We start from the raw sequence: 24,219 nt of genomic DNA on the forward strand, positions 1-24,219 counted from the left end.
GAATCTCAACCCAAATTTCCTAACTTATACAAAAATTAACTCAAAATGAATTGTGGACCAAAATGTAAAATGTAGAAGTAAAAAAGTTTAGAAAAAAACTGTAGGATAAAGTCTTCAGGACCTAGGGATGTGTGAAAAATTATGAGACATACGCCAAAAGTAGGATCCATAAAAGGAAAACTGATAAACTGGATTTCATCAAAATTAAGAACTTTTACTCTGGAAAAAAGACTATGTCAAGATAGAAGGACAAGCCAGAAGAAAATATTTACAAATTATCTGACAAAGGGCTAGTATCTAGAATACATAAAGAACTCTAAAAACTCAACAGTTAAAAAAAAAAAAAAACTACCAAATCCAATTAGAACATGGGCAAAAGATGTCAGAACAGACATTTCAACAAGGAGGATATACAAATGGCATATAAACACATGAAAAAATGTTCAACATCATTATCCATTAGGGAAACGCAACTTAAAACCACAATTAAATATTACTATATATCTATCAGAGTGGCTAAAATAGAAAATAGTGACACCATGAAAGGCTAGCGAGGACATGAAGAAATGGAATCACTCCTACATTGCTGGTGGGAATGTTAAATGTTACAGCCACTCTGAAAAACAGTTCATCAATTTCTTTAAAAAAAAATCATCATGTACCCACCATTTGACCCAGCAAACACATTCTTGGGCATTTACTCTAGAGAAATTAAAACCTATATTCATACCAAAACCTATGCACAAATGTTTATAATAGCTTTATTCCTAATAGTCAAAACTGGAAGAAAACCAGATGTCTTTCAATGAGGGAATGGTTTAACAAACTGTGCTACATCCACTCCATGGAGTACTCCTTTGTAATAAAAAGAAACAGACTACTGATAGATGCAACAACTTGGATGGATTTCTAGAAAATTATGCTGGGTGGAAAAAGTCAGCCCCGAAAGGTTGCATATTATGTGATCCCATTTGCACAACTTGGAATGACAAAATGATAGAGATGGAGGACAGATTTGTGTTTGCTAAGAATTATAGGGGAGGCAAGGGAAGGAAACAGGGTGTGCCTATAAAACACAGGAGGAACCTCCGTGGTGATGAGAAAGCTCTGTATATTTACCATACCATGTCAAAATTGGGGTGTGATATTGTACTATGGTTCTGCAGCTGATGCCATTGGGGGAAACTAGGTAAAATAATATGAAATGTCTCTGTATTGGTTCCTACAAGTGCATGTGGATCTATGATCTCTCAAAATAAAAAGTTTAATTACCCTCCCCATATCATGGTCAGCATAAATTTCAGATTAGGTTTCAACAAAAGGTTTTATATAAGTAAAACAGAAGATTCTTCTTTTCATTCTCTTTAGTTGGAGCATAACGTGCATGCAGAGATAGAAGTAACAAGTATACACCAGCTTGCTAAATTATTACAAAAGGAACATACTCATGTAACCATCACCCAGATTAAGAAATAGATCACCCGTATCCCAAAAGACCCTACAAAAAGTCACACACTTGATCTGGATATTCTTCTTACATTGTCTCAGCAATAGCCAGTTTGGTTACAGAATTAAGGCCTGGTAGTCCTGTGATGGGGATGACCAGTGTCCAGGGAAGGACAGACCTGTGGGTTCTCACAAGTGAGTCCTGTCCATTGTGCTTTAAAATGGGACCACCCCTATTTTGTATAGTTACTAAGTACCAAGTGCTTTGAGTCCCCCAGAAGACAGAAGGAGTAGAGAAGGCCACAGCAATATCTAGTCTCTAAAATCAAAGGAAAAAGGTAACAGCATCAGAAAAAGAAAAGCAGCTACAAACACGTTTTATTTTGTAAAAAATATTCATTTCTAGCTAGAATATTACTTTCTAACAAAATGGATATAGTAGGGACCATTCCTGTTTTGAGTTCAGTAATTCACTTAAATTTTTATTATTATGGAATCATAATAAAACCCACCTTGTCCTTAACTGTAACACGGTTTGCCTTGCCTGGTTACACAGAACTGAATTCCATCCCCTAAAAGGTCTTTTTATTATAACACAGCTACTCTTAGGAACACATTTTGCCAGTGGGAAATTCTCGCTGTGCATCCTGGAGTAAGGGGGTGAACCCTGAGACTTTCATGGAGAAAGGATGGAGAAGGATGCCCTAGTTACCCAGCACTTCAAGTATCACCCCAAGGAGCCCAGGATAATGCAGCTGCCAGAAGAACCCAGGGGCTGGAGATCAGCAGAACAAACTGCTCTCTCCTGTGGTTCTAACAAGTTGACCTTGAATAAGAGAGACAGAATGATGCTGGTTCATTCCCCAGATACACAAAACTGTAGTATGGGGCAAAGCATGAGGGTTGACCAGGTGGCTGCCACGTGGAAACCAGGATTGCAGGAGTGGTGACCTCACAGTCCTTGGCCAAACTGAAGAAATCAAATCCCACCTGTATTTTCTTAACCTCAGTTGAGTGGTGTCCATTTATAGGTTCAGCAATGCATTTTATGCTGCTGAGGAGCAGGCTGGGCCCAGGGGTAAAGGGCAGGGGGAAGGGAAAAGAGAGAACCCACTTTCTTAGTATCTGTTGGTACTGATATTTTCCCTGGCTCTCTGTGTGAGGTCTCCAGCTCTGGAAAGAGAAGGTGGACCAGGATGCATTCATATTCTAGTTGGTCCCGGCTGTCTCCTGCAAGTGAACCAAGGGGTTCTACAGAAGTGAAAGAAGGTTAAAACCAGTTCTGGGGATGCTTTCAAATCAATGGAGACTTTAAAATTTGACTCTGTTGCATTCTCTGTATGACCACTCCTTTGTGCTATTATTTCATAACACCCAGCTTCTTCGCCAAAGCCACCAAATAGGAGATGTCCCTTCCCACCCTGATGGGATAGGTGCCTGTGGTTACATTCCATACCAGCTTCTCCACTCAGCCTGTAGAACAGAGCCAAGCATCACAACCTCATCACTTGCTTGTAGCCAAGTCAGATGGGCCTTGCTGGGTAAGTGGGACCAGGGTGAGGGAACCACAGATTCCTTCTCAAATTCCTTACAAAAAAAATCAAGAGTCTGTGGGTAGTAGACAAGGCCAAGGAACTGAGACACCCTACCTCCCTTTCCCCATTCAAGCAAGTTTTAACATCCCATGCCCTAAAATCCCAGTTCGTGTTGTATTTGTTTCTGGTACCTGAGCATCTGTTCAGATGCCATGATGCAGGTGGTTTGGGGAAAGGAAAATAGAAGAATAGGAAATCTGAGTGTCCATTGAAAAGAAGCCTTTAACAGAAGCAGCATGGAAAGCAGCCATACTGCATTTGTAGGAAGTGAAGAGCAGGTGTACCGTTTCTAAGCATCACAGGTACAAGTATAAGGTACATGTTCTTGAAGCTGAGATTTGAGAAGGGCTAACATCCCAACACCATCTTCCCAGCTTGGAACTCCGCCTTAAGTTTTCTTCCTGGTTTGTTTCTTCTACCCCAAGCCTTTTGGCCACAAGGCAATGGCTGAATTTATATTCTTCACTTAGTTCAAAATAGCAAATAAGTGTGATCCATCTTCTAAATTTGAAGGATCCCAGTAGTGTCTTGGCGTTTGGGGTCTGGGGTCTGACACATTTCTGCACATTCTTACTCCAAGCCACATTTCCTAAGAATAAATCAATGTGTGTCATTGACATTAAGGTGGTACCTCTGCTCAGAAGTACTTGAATGACCTATCAGTCAATGGGCCTGAATGATTCCCCCCTGTGATGATTCAACCACTTGACTGACTAAACCGAAACTAAACTCCAAGCCTTAGTGGTTGTTATAGACTCGAGCAGATACAGCCTAAGAGATCACTTGCCATCAACAGGCTCCCCTTGGCCTCCTTGCTACAACTGGGTCCCTGAGCAGCTCTCTCTTACACAGGGAGAGAAGGGATCGTCCCTCTCAGTGGAGCAGACCAAGGCTACCAGGGGCTGGGTCTGTTCCTGTGTGCCCTTGCTGCCAAGGGTGCAAAAGAGGACTTAGGCTTGTCCTGCTGGTCACTGTTCCAGGGCTAAATCTAAGCTTCACCCTAGAACACCCTAGCACATCAGTGGGCACACCAAAGTGAAAACAATCTTGAAGGCATGGGGGAATGACTTAGATGGGACAAGGTGCCAGCCATCTGTCGCCCCAGCAGAAACTGTGCATTTAGGAAGAAATTGACGGGTCATGGCTCAAACAGGACATCAAGGCAATGTTTGGGTGTAATATGATCAAATATTGGGGAGGGGTGTCAAGATTGCTTGGACATGGTCATGATTGGTATTTATTTTCTCTCTTCCTGAATGAAATTTTGGTTTTTAATAGTGTTACTCTTACAGGCAATCTCCCATAGCCTTTGGAAGGTGCCAAGGGTGGCCCTCCTTACGTCTGGGCAGGGTTATGCAGTCCTCTCTGACCTCCCTGCAGATCCTTTATAACATGCTTTCTCACGTGGTTCCATTATTTGGGTTTAGGGCAGGAAATAGAACCTGATTCAACATTTTGCTAAGTATTATTTTCACCACACTGAATAGGGTCGTTTTTGATCTGCAACCCACAGCTGGGCTGTGGTTCTCTCAACACACATAAACTTTAAAGCTTCCTCCTGTGTTGATTTCTTGGCATGAGCTGACCACATGTCCCATGTACTTGCTTTTTCTTTGCATGTCACCGAGAGTCGTCTTCCAGGGCTGGTGGGCACTGACAGAGCAGGACAGCTGTGCCAGGAATTCAGGGTGCAAACACTCCAATGAGAAAAATGAGGCTCCTCTAGGTAAAACTGAAATTTACTTTAAAGGCTGGTGTAAAAGTAGGGACTCAAGGCCAAATATTCATTTGCAGTAAAATACACTATGTTAAGAAGTTGAAGTATTTGTTTTGTTTTGTCTCTCTCTCTTTTTTAAGCAAACGAGGTTGGTTTTTGTGGAGATACACAATTAGTAACTGGTAGATTATTTTGAAAGTCTTGCCTTCTTAACATGAGCCTCGGCTGATCGCTACTCCCTAATGCTGATAATTATCTGAAGAAAAATAAATCCGAATGTCTAGGTTAATGAAGAATGAAACAGGATAATGCCTGGATGCTAAATTTTCCAAGAACAAAGCACACATTTGTTTTATACATACCCCTGCTAAAGTACCTAATGGAAAGGGCACAGAAATCTGTTACTTAGGAGCATTTTTCTTTTTTATTTATTCATTTCAAGAGAGACAGTGAGAACAAGCAGGGGAGGGGCAGAGAGAGAGGGAGAGAGAGAATGCCAAGCAGGCTCCACACTGTCAGCACAGAGCTCAAGGCAGGGTTTGAACCCACGGAACGCAAGACCATGACCTGAGCTGAAATCAAGAGTCAGACACTCAGCCGACTGAACCATCCAGGCACCCCAGCTTAGGAGCATTGTTATGATGGAGTCCTGGGGGTATTGCCACAGGACTGCCTTTGAGCCAGGGCCCTACCTACTTTGAGAACATAAAGGTGGAGCCAGCTCATCCTACAATTTGGGCCTGGGACCACTGAGAACAGCAGTGTACTAGAGTCCCAAAGCCTCACCTTTACCACTGCCTGAGTCAGCAGTAAACCAGCCTTAGTCTCCCAATCCATAAAGTGGATCAACAGCGATTCACACTACAGGGCGCTTGTGGGGATTACACAGGATAAGGAATGTGGACGAGCTCTGTCAACAGCGAAAGGAGTTAGTTATCACAGCTATGAAGGGCTGTTGGGGGATCAGCTGGAGTCTAAAAAGAAAACAAACCCCAACCCAACCCCCTCTCCTACGGGCTCCAGTCGAACAACAGGGAACTTGTGCTGCCTTTGGAATATGTGGATGGATTTTACCTACTCGGGGACATCAGGCAGGCCCCTGCGAAGCTTTTGAACTCAGCTGTTGTAGTGCTCCATGCAGACAAGCAGGATGATCCGTCTGGGATTAGGAGTTCTGGTTTCTCTGCTCAGCTAGAATCTTGGGCAGTCTTTTAACTTCGCTGCTGCAGAGTTTCACTCATTTGTTGAATGGGGATTACATCAGCCTTACTTACCTGGAAGATCTTTATGAGAATGAAATTCCATTTTGTTTTCTTTTAGCGTAAATACACGCATTGCTAATTATCAGAGCCCAGACCTGCAGCATCACTCCTGGGTGTTTGGAAGTTTTATTATCTATAATCAGCCCCGGCTGACTGCTATTCCCTGATGCTTTATTTTTTTTATTAATAAACCTTTTATTTTGGAATACTTTTGGATTTAAGGAAAAATTCCAAAGATAATATGGAGCGTTCTCATATGCCCTTCACCCGGTTTCTCCTAATGTTAACATCGTACATAACTATGGTCCATTGTAAAAACTAAGAGGTCCATATTGGTACGTTAATACTAGCAAACTACAATTTATTCATATTTCATCAGTTTTTCTACTAATATCCTTTTTCTCTTCCAGGACTCAGTCCAGGACACTGCACTGAATTTAGATATCATGACTCCTTAAGTCTCTTCTGGTCTGTGTTGTTTTTTTTTTTTTTTTTAGTTTTTCCTTGTCTTTCATGCACTGGCAGTTTGAGGGCTGGTTAGGTATTGTGTGGACCATACTTCCATCTGATTCACTCTGACATTTTTGTAGATAAGTGGTATGGATTTTTGTAGATAAGTGAAGTGCTGTTTTCACCGCATAATATCATAAGTATATGTCATCAACACAACTTATTACTCGTGATCACCTACTGTACTTGGTTAAGGTGGGATCTGCCAGATTTCTCCACTGTAAAGTAACTGTTTTCCCTGTCAATGCTCTGTTCTCTAAAATAAAAGAAAATTTTTTCACACTGGTCAGAGTGTCTAAAATTAACAACTCAGGAAACAACAGATGTTGGCGAGGATGTGGAGAAAGGGAAGCCCTTTTGCCCTGTTGGTGGGAATGCAAACTGGTGCAGCCACTCTGGAAAACAGTGTGGAGGTTCCTCAAAAATTAAAAATAGAATTGCCCTACAATGCAGTAATAGCACTACTAGGAATTTATCCAAAGGATACAGGAGTGCTGATTTCTAGGTGCACATGTAGCCCAATGTTTATAGCAATGCTATCAACAATAACCAAATTATGGAAAGAGCCCAAATGTCCATCAACTGATGAATGGATAAAGATCACACACACACACACACACACACACACACACACACACTGGAATACTACCCGGCGATGAAAAAGAATGAAATCTTGACATTTGCAACAACGCGGACGGAACTGGAGGGTATTACGCTAAATGAAATGAGTCAGAGACAGATATCATACGTTTTCACTCATATGATGTGGAATTTGAGAAACTTAACAGGAGACCATAGGGAAGGGAAGGAAAAATAAGTTGCAAACAGAGAAGGAGGCAAACTGTAAAAGACTCTTAAATACAGACAACAAACTGGGGGCTGATGGGAGCAGGGGGCTGGAGGGTGGGGAAAATGGCCATGCGATGGGCATTGAGGAGGGTACTTGTTGGGATGAGCACTGGGTGTTGTATGTAAGTGATGAATTAGAGGAATCTACTCCCAAAGCCAAGACTACACTATGTACACTGTAGGTTAGCTAACTTGACAATAAATTATTAAAAATAAATAAATAAATGAGAAAGGAAAAGAAAAGAAAGGAAGAGAAGAAGAGAAGGGAAGATAAAAGAAAAGAGAAAAGAAAAGAAAACCATGGCGTCCAACCCACACTCAAGGGACGTGAATTAGGTTTCATTTACTGAATCTACATACATTAGTAAGAAAGACTGGTCTTTTTTAATCCCAGTTATTTATCCATTTCATCATTTATTTATATCATTATGGACTTATATTTAATTATTTTATACTTGGGGTTATAATCCAATGCTCAAACTGTTCCAGCTTTGGCCACTGGGAACTCTAAGTTGACTCATTCTAGTGTCCCCTTGACATAACCCACAATTATGGGGTATTTCGTTTTAGTTTTCATGTGGGGCACTTTCTTACCTTCTAGCACTGAAGGATGCTTCAGGCTTATCTTATGTATGCGTTGCCCCATTCTTGGAATCAGTCATTTCTTCAGGTCCTCTGCTTCCTTTTATTGGAAAGTGGCACTAGAAGCGAGAACTGGACACTGAATGTCCTTGTTGTTATTAGCTACTGCTGATTTTTATCCAAATAAAATAAATGAAAATGTTTAGAGTCAGGGAGGTATGGGTTTTTTACTAGCTGTGTTACTTTGGGCAAGTTACTTTTCCATGTTGGGTTTCCATTTCCTCACCTGTGTAAGGGTAATGAAAATGACTTAAAGAGCAGTTGTGGGGTCAAGTGGTATAACACTGTAGGAACTTTGCGTCTGGTGCGAGAGAGCTAGATTTTCCCCCCAACCATTCTGCTGAAAACAACCAAAATTCTTAGAGAAAATACAGGAATCATCCAACAATGATCTGACAAAATAATAATGGCAAAAACTATGGGAAAGAGGGAACCAAAAGAAATAAACAAGTAAGAAAATTGCATTTACCCTGAAGGCATCTGCCATTTCCAGCAATTCTGAATTTTCACTTTGACAGCCTCATGGTGGCTGGGGTGGGGTAGGGGCGATGACAGTCAAAACTGGGGCTAGTACTAGGCAAGAAATTTAATAGGAAACCCTTGCTATAATAAGCTGGATGCCAAACAGCTATAACACTGGGGGGAGGGTGAAGCAATTACTGCTCTTACTTGAATTCTCCAAGTCTTATGGGAAACTCAAGCCTTGAGTTTGGTTTATGGTGGGTCTTAAACTGAGAGCACTTTCAGATGCTTTGTGAAGGGGAAGAAGGTGCCTTCAATTTGGCCTTCACATAAATCTCACAAATCATTTTCCAATAACAATGACCAACACATATTAAAAGATAACTACACACATAGCAGAAATAATAGACAAAAAGAACTAGACTGGTAAAGTCTTAAGATATTAGAATCATTTGCGATAAACTATGAAATAACTATGCTTCAATGCATAAAGAAATCAAGACAAAATTGAATATAACTTTAGGGTATAAGAAACTAAAAAGGGACATAGGTGATATAAAGCAAAAACCAAAAAAGGTTTTTTAAAATAAAAATCCTAACAAACAGGATTGAAACTTTAGGGGATGAATTAGAACATTAGATGCACCTAAAGAAAGAAAGAATCAATAAACTTGAAGAGTTATCATGTAAAGCACCTAGGTCAGTTTCAGTAATATTAATCAGCCCTTTCCCCCTTTTCACCCTTTCACAAGCCCACTCCTGTTAAGCATCTCCAATTGGCCAAGAGTCCCAGACATTTTAATGAAAAGAAACTAGTGATAATATTTCTGAAACCTTGAAATCCCTTCAAAGGGGTGTGGCAGAAGTGGGAAGGGAAGCATTGGTGCCAGCTACATTACCCTCTCCCCTCTGGGAACACTGGGAAAGCCCAGAGAAGGGGTGAGTGCTCATGGCTGGTAGCCCTGAGATCTGCAAAAGAAGGCCTGGAGATGTCCTATAGGTCTGAGCAACCCAGATCTATAGATAAAGCTTGTTCCAAAATGCCTGTCTGTTCCCTGCTTATCTCCCAGGCTGCTCAGAGATTCCAGGAAATGAAAAGTGTAGAAAGCATGTTGGACCAATAGCATATGAAAGCGCTTCAATGTTGTACGTGAAAGTTGGTTTCTTTTACTCAATATTCTTTTGATGTATTATTTACCTATTTTATATCACTGAAATACCTCATCACATGGATTTAAAATCTTCCTTCATGTAGCTTTTTTTTTCTTAAATTAAAAATATTCTTTTCCTCCCCAAAGTGGGCATTTTCTTGGTAGGCAAATGCCCCAAAGTGGGCATTTTCTTGTCTCCAAAGACAGCTGCCATCAATTTTTCCTTCCTTAGATGTGCATGATGTGCACGCTGCTCCTCACAATGAGAGGGAAAGTCTCTTCTCTAGCCCAAATCTGTGCTGGCCTTGTGAGTCCCTTGGGCCAACAGAATGCGGCTGAAGGAACACTATGTTAGCAGTGGGCCTAGCCTTGAGATGACCGGCATCTCCCACTTCCTCTTTGGAAGCCAGTCATCATGTAAAATATTCAGCCCTCTTGACACTACTATGCTGTGGGGAAGGCCACACTAGGCCACACAGAAGGAGACAGTTGCCCAGCAGTCCCCAGAGGTCCCTGCCACCCCAGCAGAGGTGACTGCTGTGAGTGCAGAGGCCGCCTTCATAGACCTCAGGCAGCAGGAGAACCATCCAGCTGAGCCCCGTTCAGATGTGGAATCGCGACACGTAATTACTGGTTGTTCTAAGCCACTAAGTTTTCGGGTCGTTTGTTACACAGCGACAGAGAACTGAAACATCTTTACATATGCTTTTCCTCAGAATTCTTGTTCTCCTGAAAGGGAAGAAGATTCTTCAAGGTTCTTCGGTGTCCCCTGCAGTCTGGCTCCTCTCCAGGCTTTCACTTGAGACATCAGCCAAACTGGTCTGCTCACCGTTTCTCAACATGTCTGCCCTACGTACTCCTGTTTGTGTGATTTTACGCACTTCAACCAACCCTGTCTGAAGGCTTAAAACTGCACGGCCCCCTCCTCAGTCGAACCACCAGTTGGTTGGAATTTTCCACTCTTGAAGGTCTAGCAACAAGAATGACATTTGCTCCTAAGTCCTCAAGTGATCTCTGTCCTCTGAACTCTGAACTTATTCATTGGGAAGCCTCTGCTCCCTTGTGTCATTATTTGTGGCTAAAAAAAAATTTTTTTTAATTTTTAATTTTATTTTAGAGAGAGAACATGAGCTGGGGAGAGGGGCAGAGGGAGAGAGAGAGAGAAAGAATCCCAAGAGGTCTCGATCCTCAGCACTGAGCCCAGTGCGGGGCTTGATCTCATGATCCCGGGATCATGACCTGAGCCAAAATCAAGAGACGGATCCTCAACCAAGTGAGCCACACAGGTGCCCCGTTATTTGTGTTTTAGAGTCAGCTTTGTGTCCTCAAATATGAAGAGCTCCTTTGAAGGCAAAGTCTGAGCATATACACCTGCTTATGTTATAGCATCTAATGGGGGACCCGGAAGAGAAGCTGTCAGAAAATGTGTTTTATACACGATTATGTTGTTTTATATTCTTTTCCTTTAGAGCAGCATCTTGGTGGTGGTTCACCGGCTCTGTCTTCATTTTCAGGTACTCTTAGCCATCGAATTGAATTTCCATCACCGTCACTGACATAAAAATACCACAGGTCTTCTTTCTGAATATGAAGAATGACTTAATGGGTTTTGCTAAGAAGGAGAAAAAGGAAAATCACTTAATACAGTTTTATTTTTTGCCAAGACAAGGAAAATGCTTTTGATTCCCTCTTCGCTTCTCATGTCAGAAAGTTCATGCACAGTGAATCATTTCCTTGTCACTTAAACTCTGAAGTGTAATATGATCATGGTAGGCAATGAAAACATGTATGTGAAGTCCCAGGGGCATAAAAATCCCTGAGTGGGAACTGATAAAAGATTGACAGGACTCTTTTCTAAGAAAGCAAAGAGCTGACGGCTGAAGTGCAAAGGGTTTTCTTCTGCACATCAGGGACCCTTACCTGACTCCTAATCCTCGTGCTGGCCGTGGGAGTCAAGTATTTATGTTCTAGATACCAGGCTCGCTCCTGAAACACCAGCTTGGTTCCATATAACAGACAAAACTAAGGCATGGGGGAAGAGGAGAGAAACGAACAAATGGTGATATATTAGAAAATGGAGACTCTAAGGAGGAGAAAGAGAAATAGCATAAGGTTACATTTCATTAAATCGTAAGAGTTAATACTTCCTCAATGTAAAATGGTCACATTTTTGAGGTGCAGTATATTTTTTACTAAAAAAAAAAAACCCATTCTGTATAAAATGTAAAGCGTATATAAAAGCAGAAAGAATCGCATGGTAAGCTGCCATGTGGCCACGCCCCCAATTCAACAAATGTAAATTCATGGCCAAACTTGTTTCATCTGTAGCCTCACCCAGTCGGCTCTCATCCCAGGTTATTTAGAAGCAAAGTCCACATGTAATATATATATATATATATATATATATATATATATATATATATATATATATTTTTTTTTTTTTTTCAACGTTTATTTATTTTTGGGACAGAGAGAGACAGAGCATGAACGGGGGAGGGCCAGAGAGAGAGGGAGACACAGAATCGGAAACAGGCTCCAGGCTCTGAGCCATCAGCCCAGAGCCCGACGCGGGGCTCGAACTCCCGGACCGCGAGATCGTGACCTGGCTGAAGTCGGACGCTTAACCGACTGCGCCACCCAGGCGCCCCATCACATGTAATATATTTTAAAACACGAATGCAGTCTTTTTGTTTGCTTTCCTTTTCAATTCATGAAAAAAATATTCTAAGTGTACATTCTGAATGTTATCTTAACAGTTTTCATTGAGCCTAGTTTCATTAAACTCTCATAAAAATGGCATTCCTCATTTACATTTGCTTCAATACGTTTTTCCTATTACACTTCTGAAACCTACACACAGAACTTCATGACATCAGTGGCGCCGAGCAATAATAGATGCATGTTCCTGTGTCCAGAAGCAGCTTTTTTTTTTAACGTTTATTTTTGAGACAGAGAGAGACAGAGCATGAGTGGGGGAGGGTCAGAGAGAGAGAGAGAGGGGGACACAGAATCTGAAACAGGCTCCAGGCTCTGAGCTGTCAGCACAGAGCCCGACGCGGGGCTCGAACTCACAGACCACGAGATCATGACCTGAGCCAAAGTCGGATGCTTAACCGACTGAGCCACCCAGGTGCCCCAAGAAACAACTTTTGAATTAACTATTCGTTTGGCAGTTAATATTCAATTATTTTAAAATCACACAAAAGCGGAGGGAATAGTATAAAGCACTTCCACGTCTCCGTCACCCAGCTTCCACAGCTATCAACTAACTCATGGACAGTCTTCTTTTATCCATCCCCCCCCCCCCCACCCCTTTCTGTATTACTGTGAGGCAAAGTTCGGTCACACCATCTCATCCATAAGCTTTTCACTGTGTATCTCTAAAAGATAATGATGACTCTTGGGGCACCTGGATGGCTCAGTTGGTTGAGCGTCCGACTTCAGCTCAGGTCATGATCTCACGGTTTGTGGGTTTGAGTCGCACATCGGGCTCTGTGCTGACAGCTCAGAGTCTGGAGCCTGCTTTGGATTCTGTGTCTCCCTCTCTCTCTGCTCCTCCCCTGCTCACACGCTGTCTCTCTGTCTCAAGAATAAAGATTAGAAAAAAAAAATTTTTAAGATAATGACTCTTTAGAAGTAAGATTATATATCAAAGTCCATCCAAGCAACAACAACAAAACTCTTATTCATAGTCAAATGGAAATGACCTTCACATACCAGAAGACAATGTTTTCTATTGATCATCAGGCTCAGATATTATACAGTTTGAAGTCATGTAGACTTCCTTCTTTTCCTGAGGTTCTGGGACATTCTTGAAATAGCATCATTATGGAGAGCCTCCACTATTCAATCTTCCTAGAAAGGGTCACCGTATGGCTTAGTGACTTGTCTGTGAAAGATATTTAAGATTAATTATGGCTCTTTTATGACTTTGCCAATGTTCTGCTTGGCTAGCGTAAGCTACCTTTGGCTCTTTTATAGAATAGCAGTAAAGATGTTAGCTGACCCTTCAGACATAGTAGAAGCAACTGAAAATCCTGTCATACATCCTGATAGCATGAATTCTTACAAAAATGATACACTCTATACCTTCTGTGGCTAGACTGAACCACAAATCTCTAGGTGAATTTCACATCCACTATAGAAATCCTTTTGTGGATTCCTAGGTATAGAAACTTAATTCTCATTACTCCTGGGTCTACAAACATCTACGGTCAGTGATAAGAAATCCAGAGCCACAGAAATATAAGGTTTTTTTTGAAATAACCTATTTGATCTTCTCACTCAATCCAGAATCCTGTGTCAGCCAACGTATGACAAGAAACAGATGACATTTTCCTATTAGGATGATTCAAGAAGAGTTCAATAAATGGTTTTCATAAGGGTGTGGGCAAGTTGTAGGAGAGCCACAAAGGATAGTGCAGTACCCCAGAGCTGGTATCTCTGGGACTGTCACCAGCTCTAGGTTTCAAGGGAGGAGGGCAGGGAGTGGCTCCTGGATCCTGGAAGAGACAGCTCTATAGACAGAAGCATCTTAAGAGGAGTTGTGACCGTTGACCTAGGAACACAGAAATCCCAAGGTGACCCCGCAGGGAGGCGCACAGAGGGCAGGAATATCCCAACCTCCTTCTCCTCCTCTCTCCAATCTCTAACTGAGGCTTCTTGTTTGCAGAAGCTAACTGGCTGCAGAGGGCAAGGATTCCACTGATCCAAGTTATGTAGGTCAGCTTCCTGGGCTTAGAGCCAGGTGGAGAAGGGTGGAGTGTAGAGCTGGAGAGCAAGATAGAGGGTATCTGGCACAAATCCCATCCCTCACACCCCCGAGAGACGGTGGTCCAGCCTCTAGTCTAGTCCTGTCCGATTCCGGCCCCAGCCCACTTGGTCCCACAGAGCTCCCAACAAGCCCCTGACTACTGACATCGTGGCCAAGCTTCGTTCCAGACCGCTGGCTTCAACCAGTCTCACGCTGTGCTTCCCGACTAGGTCTGCTCCTCCCCCCTGTTGACTCCTGAGTTGTCCTTCTGTGGCTCCTGTGTATCTGATGCTCAGGGACACTTTTCTGCCTTTGAACTTTTGCTTTTCTCCTTGAACACAGTTCAGACTCTCCTCAAACAACCCTCTTTGCCTATCCTGGCAAACACGTGTCTTGGTCCTCAGTGGCTATCAGAACACCACACTGAGCTCCAGATACCATCAGGCCAGCCTCGGACCCTCACACAGAACCTGAATGTCTTTCCTTTTGTGTTCCAGACACAGGAGCTCAGTGCTTTAGAGGCATCCGGCTCTCGAAGGAGTCTCTCTGTTGGAAGAGCCATTGTACACCCATCCACTTCTCCCCGTGGAACATGAATTCATGGATTGCTGGCTCCGTAGGAACGTGATCTGGTCCTGCCCATCTCTGCCAGCCTAAGCTCTGGTGAAGGAGCTAACGCGCTGTAAGAGACTGGCTGAAACACAATTTCCTACGACTCATAGCTATTAACCCTGTAACTTCTGCCTAAGGAACAAAACAGGAGTCTGTGAAGGCATCCAGATAATAACTCTTAACAAATTTAAAGATCAGTTCCACATCTCGCCTTAGTCTTTGTTCAAGATGATCAACCTTCACAGATCGTTAATTCCCTCTCACCACATGGCTTCCAGCCCTCCTGCCACCTTGGACCTGGGGGCCTCTTCTAGGTGCTAATTCTCTCCCTCAAGGCGTCTCACAAAAAACTGAGCAGACTACCCAAATGTTCTTTCATGACTGTAGTGTTAGCAACACCATCGCCATCCCGGATTAGGGTTCTATACTCTTATATGCAAGTTAAGGCAGAATTTCCTTTTACGACAGCCACATAATATTTTTTGAATAAATAAAAGAATATATGTATTTGGTTTAACATCAAATGTTTGTTCACTTGACAAACTCCAACTAAGCCATTTCCCCCAGGAACTGTTTCCAACCAACACGCACGTGCATACAAACGTCCCTAAAGAGATGATTTAAACTTTGTTCTTTTTAAAAAACAAAATTCTTTGATTCCTTATTCTTTGAAAGTGTCATCTTGTTGAGATGACCTGTCTCAAGTCCCCCAAATCTCTATGGATCTTGACTCAATCTCCTGACATGTTCGTGTCATATTTACAAATCTGTCAAGTCCCATCTGTGTCTTTATACAATAGAGCCCACCTAATAGGTCTAAGTCTTCTGATTCAAGTATCTGAAAATCTGTTTAATGAGAGGTCATTTAACTCATATTCCTCTGGCTTGCCCACAGGATATCCTGAGAGTCTGGCAAAGCGTTGGCCAAAGTCAAGACATACCAATTTCTCCAGACTTTTCTCTTCTAGTGACCTGGTTAAGAAAGGAAGTAAGATTCATTTAGCAAGGCTTAGCCACAGTGAACACAGATAGGCTCCTGGTGACTGTCTGTTTTCTAATTGCTCATAAGCTATCCTGAATAGTCTTTTCTAGAATTTTAACTTAGATTTATATCAATCTTAAATTCTATAGTTTCCAAAATCTACTTTTTCCCCATTAAAAAAAAAGTGCACCTTTGTTCATTTATAATTTTCTGACATCTCTTTTGTTCTTGGTTTCAGATCTCTCAAAACTACAAGTACTTCCCAATTCAGACAGAAGGTGGGAATATTATAGGAGATGAAGGGCTTAGCTTTCTTTTCATCATCTCTTAGCACCACAGCTCTCTTCTCCAAACTAGAAGCCCGTTTCTTCAAATTCTAAATGTAGCTAAAAATGGCCTTTGAAATTTTCATTAGATTATTTGTTAAGCCTCATGTTCTGCTGGGACTCAGTCACCCTGACATTTATTAAATGTTATCCTTTTGTATTTATCCTTGGACAAGCATTTCCCTCCCATTACCTCTCTCCTCATTGCTTGTATGTAGCTTGGACCTATGCCCATCAAGGGGGCACACCCATACTCTTATGTCTGGTTTCTTAAAATGTGTCCCAAATCACAGCTTTTTTTTTTCTGTATCTATTACATTGTCAGAATAATATTCTGCTGCTGACCCCAATAAAAACCCTGGACACCAAAGCTTCGGTATCCTTGTTGGCAACACTTTGCACATACTGTCACACTGTCACATTGTTACATTGTTGGGAGAATTAAGTGCTGTCTATAGGACTCCACAAAAAGAAAACACCCGGAGTCTTACTGGCTTTTTCTGGACCACACTCCCTACTTTTCCCTTTGCTGATTTTTAAAAAAAAATTTTTTTTTTCAACGTTTATTTATTTTGGGGACAGAGAGAGACAGAGCATGAACGGGGGAGGGGCAGAGAGAGAGGGAGACACAGAATCGGAAACAGGCTCCAGGCTCTGAGCCATCAGCCCAGAGCCCGACGCGGGGCTCGAACTCACGGACCGCGAGATCGTGACCTGGCTGAAGTCGGACGCTTAACCGACTGCGCCACCCAGGCGCCCCTCCCTTTGCTGATTTTAATCTATATCCTTTTGCAATGTGTATAAAGATTTTACATAAATAAAAAGGTCCTGTGAGTCCTTTTAGCAAATCATCAAACCTGAGGGTGGTCTTGGGGACCCCTAACACAGGCTCCATTTACACATGAAGAAACAGAGCCTCAAGAAAGTTGAATTATAGATCCAGGGTTGGAACTAAGTTTTTCAGGATTCAAAGATATTTTTCTATCTACCATAGGACGTCTAATTTTCAGAATTAAAAAAAAAAAAAAAAAAAACCAAAGCAGACAACTCTTTCTAAAAATAGAGGCTATAGAGTCTATTCTGGGTAAGATGAAGTAAAAGACTTCCCCAGTCTCTCTCACTGAATGTAGCCATAACTTTTGGACAGAGTGAATGGAAAAGCTATTTGAGTAATCTGAAAAATAAACAGTAGCAGGAAGATTGGGGCAAAGGACCAGAATTCAAAGTACCACTAAACTGGTGGTGACTTTCACTTTTTAAAAATGTTTATTTATTTTTGAGAGGGGTGGAGAGTGGAGGGGCAGAGAGAGAGAGGGACAGAGGATCTCAAGCGGGCTCTGTGCTGACAGTCTGACAGCGGTGAGCCCAATGCAGAGCTTGAACCCATGAGCCACAAGATCATGACCTGAGTCAAAGTTGGAACCACCTACCAAGTGAGCCACCCAGGTGCCCCAACTTTCATTGTTTCCCCTAGTCCTCAAGCTGCTTGTCCCTGCAGGCATATGCAGCAGATGGGGACATCTAAACCCCAGATTTCTTGCTGGAGGATGAAAAAAAGGTAGCTCCAGAAACCAGAACCAGAAAGTACCAAGGAGGTCATGGAGAAAAAAGGCTTGGAAAAGTAACCTCATAAAGTTTCTTATAAGCTGGGCTCAGCATCCAGGGTGCATATATGAATCTAATGCTAATTATCTTACCTAATGCTTTGAGAACTGAACTAGTACATAGATGAGAATGCAGGTGCCATACTGGTCACTGACTGGTGCATATGTGGGACAGACCAGAAGAGTACTGCAGAGGAGTTTAAAGGAGTTTAGGAGACTAAACTGACATTGGAACCACAGTGAACCACAGTGAAAAACCAGGCGCACCACCTGCTAACACAAAAAATATTAAGATTCTCCATTGAGAATGGTAAGTTATACACAACATCTAGATAATAAATAACAGCAATTCTACACAGTATTTCCCAGAAAATAGAAGAGGAGAGAAACTTCCCAACTCATTTTATGAGGCCAGCATTACTGTGATATCAAAACTAAGCAAAGACATAACAGGAAAGAAAAACTCTAGACAAACATTTCTCATGAACATAGATCTAAAAATCCCCTATGGAATATTAATAAATTGAACCCAGCAATACATAAAAAGAATAATGTACCATGACCAAGTGGGCTTTATCCTGGGAATGCAAGGCTGGTTCAATACTCAAAAACGAATCGTTATGTCAATGATTTTTTTGAATTTGACACCAAAAGCGGAGGAAACAAAAGCAAAAATAAACAAATGGGACTACATCAAACTAAAGAGCTTCTGCACAGCAAAGGAAACCATCAACAAAATTAAAAGGCTACCTATCGATAGGAGAAAACATTTGTAAATCATATATCTGGTAAGGGGTTTAGATCCAGAATTATAAAGAGCTCGTACGGTTCAATAGCAAAATGAACAAACGAACAAAAACAAATCAAAAAACCCCAAACCAAACAATCTATTAAAAAATGGGCAGAAGACATGAACAGACATTTCTCCAAAGAAGATGTACAAATGGCCAACAGGCACATGAAAAGATGTTCAACATCACTAATCATTAGGGAAATACAAATCAAAACTAGAATGAGATTTTACCTTATACCTAATGGCTATTATCAAAGAGACAAGAGATAACAAATGCTGGTGAGAACATGGAGAAAAGAAAACCTTTGTGCATTGCTGTTTTTGGGAAGGTAAGTTGGTGCATCTACTGTGGAAAACGGTATGGATATTCCTCAAAAAATTAAAAATAGAATTACCATATGATTCATCAATTCTGGGTATTTATTAAAAACCCTGAAAAAACTAACTGGAAAAGATAGGTGCACCCCCATGTTAACTGCAGTGTTATTCACAACAGCTAAGAAATGAAAACTACCTAAATGTCCACCAACTGATGAATGCATAAAGAAAATGTGGTATATATAGTTGATCCTTTGTTGACAGTTGACAATGCAGGGAGGTGGGGGGTGGACTTCCTGTGGAGTCAAAAATTCACATATAACTGTTGACTCCCCCAAAACTTAACTACTAATAGTCTACTGTTAATGAGAGTCTTACTAATAACATCAACAGTCAATTAACACATATTTTGTATGTTATATGTATTATATACTGTATTACAATAAAATAAGCTAGAGAAAAGAAAATGCTATTAAGAAAATCACAAGCAAGAGAAAACATATTGGTACTGTACTGTAAAACAAAAATCTGGGTATAAGTGGATCCACAGAGTTCAAACCCGTGTTGTTCAAGGGTCAACTAGATAAACAATGCAATATTATTCAGCCTTATAAAAAAGAAGGAAATCTTGTCATATGCAACAGCAAATGGATAGACCTTGAGGGCATTATGCTAAATGTAGTAAGTCATACAGATAAAGGCAAATACTATATAATCTCATATATATATATATATCATATGTATATATATAATCTCATATATATATCATATATATATATGAGATTATATAGTATTTGCCTTTATCTGTATGACTTTATCTGTATATCTGTATATATATATATGAGATTATATAGTATATGATATATATGTGATATCATATATGATATATATGAGGCAAATACTATATAATCTCATATATGTATTATATAATATATATACATTATATATATATTATATATTATATATTATATCTATAATATATATATTATATATTATAGATATAATATATATGAGATTATATAGTATTTATATATAATATATTATATATTATATATATATAATAATATATATAATATATATATATGAGATTATATAGTATATGAAATATATATGATATCATATATGATATATATATGATATATATATATATGGAATCTAAAAAAACAAAAACAAAACCAAAAAACAAACCAAGCTCATAGACACAGAGAACAGATTGGTGGTTGCTAGAGGTGGGGGATAGGGAGTGGGCAAAATGGAACACGGTCAAAAGGTACAAACTTCCAGGTATAAAAGAAATAAGTCATGGGGATATAATGTATAGGTCAACAATGACAGTTAATAATACTGTAGAGTATATTTGAAAGATGTTAAGGGAATAGATCTTAAAATTTCTCATCAAAGGAAAAAAATTCTATCACAATGTATTTGATCACTTAATGTGATCATTTTGCAATTTATACAAATATTGAATCATTATGTTGTACACCTGAAACTAACGTAGTGTTGTATGTCTATTATACCTCAATAAAGAATTAAATTAAAAGTAAAGGGACAGGGGCACCTGGGTGGCTCAGTCGGTTAAGTGTCTGACTGTTGATTTGATTCAGGTCTTGATCTCATGGTTCATAGGATCAAGCCTTGTGTCAGGCTCCATCCACACTGACCGTGAGGAGCCTGCTTGGGATTCTCTTTCTCCCTCTTTCTCTGCCCCTCCACTGCTTGTGCACATGCTCTTTCTCTCTCTCTCTCTCTCTCTTCCTCAAAATAATAAACTTAAAAATATTTTTTTAAAAAAGTAAAGGGACAAATGACTAAATATATGATAGAAAAATGAGAAAAAGACATGAATGGAAAATTCACAAAAAATAAAATGCTGTCCTTAAATATATAAAAAATATTCAAGTAACTCATAATTAGAGAAATAACAAAACAATGCTGAGATACTATCACTTATCTGATTTGCAAAAATTATATATATAGGTATATAAATATTAAGTTCTCTCAGTGATGAAATGGGAAAACACAAGCTCTCATATATTGCTAATGCAAATGCAAATTGGTAGAACTCATTTGTAGGAATATTTGGTAAAACATAACAAAACTACATATGAAACTCACCATTAAACCCAGAAATTCCTAGAAATATACACTAAAGGTATACCTTCAATAAAAAGAATATGTATATGTATAAGGTTACTTGCTGTAATTGTAGCATTATTTCTAATTGCAAAATATTGGAAACAATTAATATATATATATATATATATATATATATATATATATATACACACACACACACACACACACACACACACACACATACACGATTGGATATAAAACATGGCACATCCTAACAATGGAGTACCACACAACTGGAAAACAAAGAATAAAGAAGATCTGTATGAACCAATATGGAGTGATTTGCAGGACACATGAAAAAAGCAAATTTACAAAAGAAACTATAGTATACTATCTTTCATATAATAAATGAAGACATAGAAGAAATAAATGAAGACATAGAAGAAAAAATGAATCTCTGTAATTCTTTTAGGAAAGTAGGAATAGAAGTGAACCCTCTTAATTTGATTAGGGACAGCTACACCACACACACACACACACACACACACACACGCCAAAAAACAAAACAACAACAACAACAACAACAACAACAACAACAACAAAACCCTTATAGCTAATATCCTACTTAATGGCAGAAAACTAAACTCTTTTTGCCTAATATCCATAACAAGGCACAGATATCTGTTTTCATCACTCTTATTCACTGACACACTAGAAGTTCTAGTCCATGCAATAAGGCAAAACAAAAACAAAAAAACAAGCAAACAAAAAGGCATACAAATCAGAAAAGAAAAAATACAATTTGGAAAGGAAAAAATAAAACTGTCCCTGTTCACTTGCAAACATAGAAAACCTATAAGAAATTCTACAAAAAAACAAAATCCAAAATCTCTAGAATTAATAGCGAACTTGCAAGATCACAGGATACAAGGTTAATACAAAAAATACCAATTGTACTTCTACATATTAGAGTTATATTAAATCTAGGGATTAACGTAAATGATCATGTACATGAACTGGAAACTGAAATTTAAAACAATATACACTTTACAATAGCTCTCCCTAAAATGAAATATTCAGGCACAAATCTACACAAACATGTACATTATCTTTATGTTGAAAACTAAAAATGCTGATGGAAGAAACCAAGGAAGAACTAATAAAATAGATTAGAGGAGTCAAATAGGGGACGTGTGGGTGGTTCAGTAGGTTAAGCCTAATTCTTGGTTTCAGCTCAGGTCATGAGCTCATGGTTCCTGAGTTCAAGTGCCATAACAGGCTTGGCATTGACAGTGAGGAACCTGCTTGGGATTCTTTCTCTCCCTCCCTCTCTCTCTCTGCCCCTCCCTGCTCATGCTCTTTCTCTCTCTCTCAAAAAAAAATAAATGAAAAACTTAAAAAAATATGTTATAGAAAAAGAAGAGTCAAATAGTACATTTGTCAAAACTCCCCAAATTAATCCCTAGGTTTAATGTAACTCTAATAAAATCACAGGTTTTTTTGTAGATATAGACAAACTAATTCTAAAATTTATATGAGGGGCGCCTGGGTGGCGCAGTCGGTTAAGCGTCCGACTTCAGCCAGGTCACAATCTCGCGGTCCGTGAGTTCGAGCCCCGTGTCAGGCTCTGGGCTGATGGCTCGGAGCCTGGAGCCTGTTTCCGATTCTGTGTCTCACTCTCTCTCTGCCCCTCCCCCGTTCATGCTCTGTCTCTCTCCCAAAAATAAATAAACGTTGAAAAAAAAATTTTTAAATTTATATGAAAGGGCAAAGAAACTAGAATGACTAAAACAATTTGAAAAAGAATAATAAAGTTGGAGGAATCACCCTATTCGACTTTAAGATTTATTCTGAAGTCACAGTATTCAAGGTGGCACGGTATCATCAAGGGACAGACACATAGATCAATGGAACAAAACAGAGAACTCAGAAACAGACCCATGCAAATGTGCCTCAGTGATTTTTGACAAAGATGCAAAAGGAATTTAATGGAAGAAAAATAGTCTTTCAACACATAGTGCTGAAACAATTGGATATCAATGGTTAAAAGATAAATAAACCTGGCCTAAGCCTCACACGTATTCACAAATTAAAGTGAATCATAGCTCTAAACGTAAAATATAAAAATCTAAAACTTCTAGAAAAAAAATACAGGGGAAACCTTCATGGCCTGGGATTAAACATTTTTAGTTCTTAGATATGACAACAACAGCACAATCCATAAAAGAGTATTTGACAAATTGGACTTCACCAAAACCAAAAACTTTCCCTTTACAAAGGGCACTGTTAAGACAATGAAAATGCATGCTACAGGCTGGGAGAAAATATTTGCAAATCACACATCCAAGAAAGAATTTGTATCCATAATTTATAAAAAACTCTCACAACTCAGCAGTAGGAAAACAAATTATCCAGTTGAAAAATGGGCAAAGGATTTGAACAGACGTTACTAAAGAGGATATACAGATGGCAAAAAAAGCATGTGAAAAAAATTTCAATATCATTAGCTATTAGAGAGATGGAAATTAAAACCATCATGAGTTACTCCTATGTCCCTATTGAATGGCAAAAATAAAAAATACTGACAATATCACATGTTGAAGATACTGAGCAACCAACTCTCTCATACGTTAGGGATGCAAAGTTTCTTATAAAGTTAAACAGACAGTTAGTTACCACATGACCCAATAAATTGACTTCTAGGTATTTACCCCAGAGCCGTGGTTCTCAACTGTGGATGAGTTTTGTCCCCCAAAAGACATTTGGCAATGTGTGCAGACATCCTGGTTGGCATAACTTGGGGATTTCTACTGGCATATAGTAAGCAGAGGCCAGAGATATGGCTAAACATCCTACAATGCACAGGGCAGTCCCCTCCAACAAAGAAGTATCTGGCCCAAAATGTCAATAGTGCCCAAACTGAGAAACTGCCCCAGAGAAAAGAAACTTATGTTTACATAATATAGTAACTTGTACATGAGCATTTATAGCATCCCTACTCAATCATCAAAACTGGAAACATCCCAAATGTCCTTCACTGGGTATAGGGATAGGCTATGGTACATCCTTACGATTGAAAACTATTCACAATGAGGGGCGCCTGGGTGGCTCAGTCGGT

The 24,219-nt window shown here is 39.9% G+C and overlaps 1 protein-coding gene across 1 annotated transcript in view; it reads right to left on the bottom strand.

The window, feature by feature from the left end:
* Positions 1-24,219, bottom strand: part of ACOXL (acyl-CoA oxidase like) — a 375,298-nt gene that overhangs the window by 16,361 nt on the left and 334,718 nt on the right. The window contains 1 exon segment of the mRNA XM_045054588.1: positions 11,555-11,656. Coding sequence (XP_044910523.1) covers positions 11,555-11,656 — 102 coding nt within the window.

The sequence above is a fragment of the Felis catus genome, chromosome A3 (genome assembly GCF_018350175.1).
Source record: "Felis catus isolate Fca126 chromosome A3, F.catus_Fca126_mat1.0, whole genome shotgun sequence".
Taxonomy (NCBI): Eukaryota; Metazoa; Chordata; class Mammalia; order Carnivora; family Felidae; genus Felis; species Felis catus.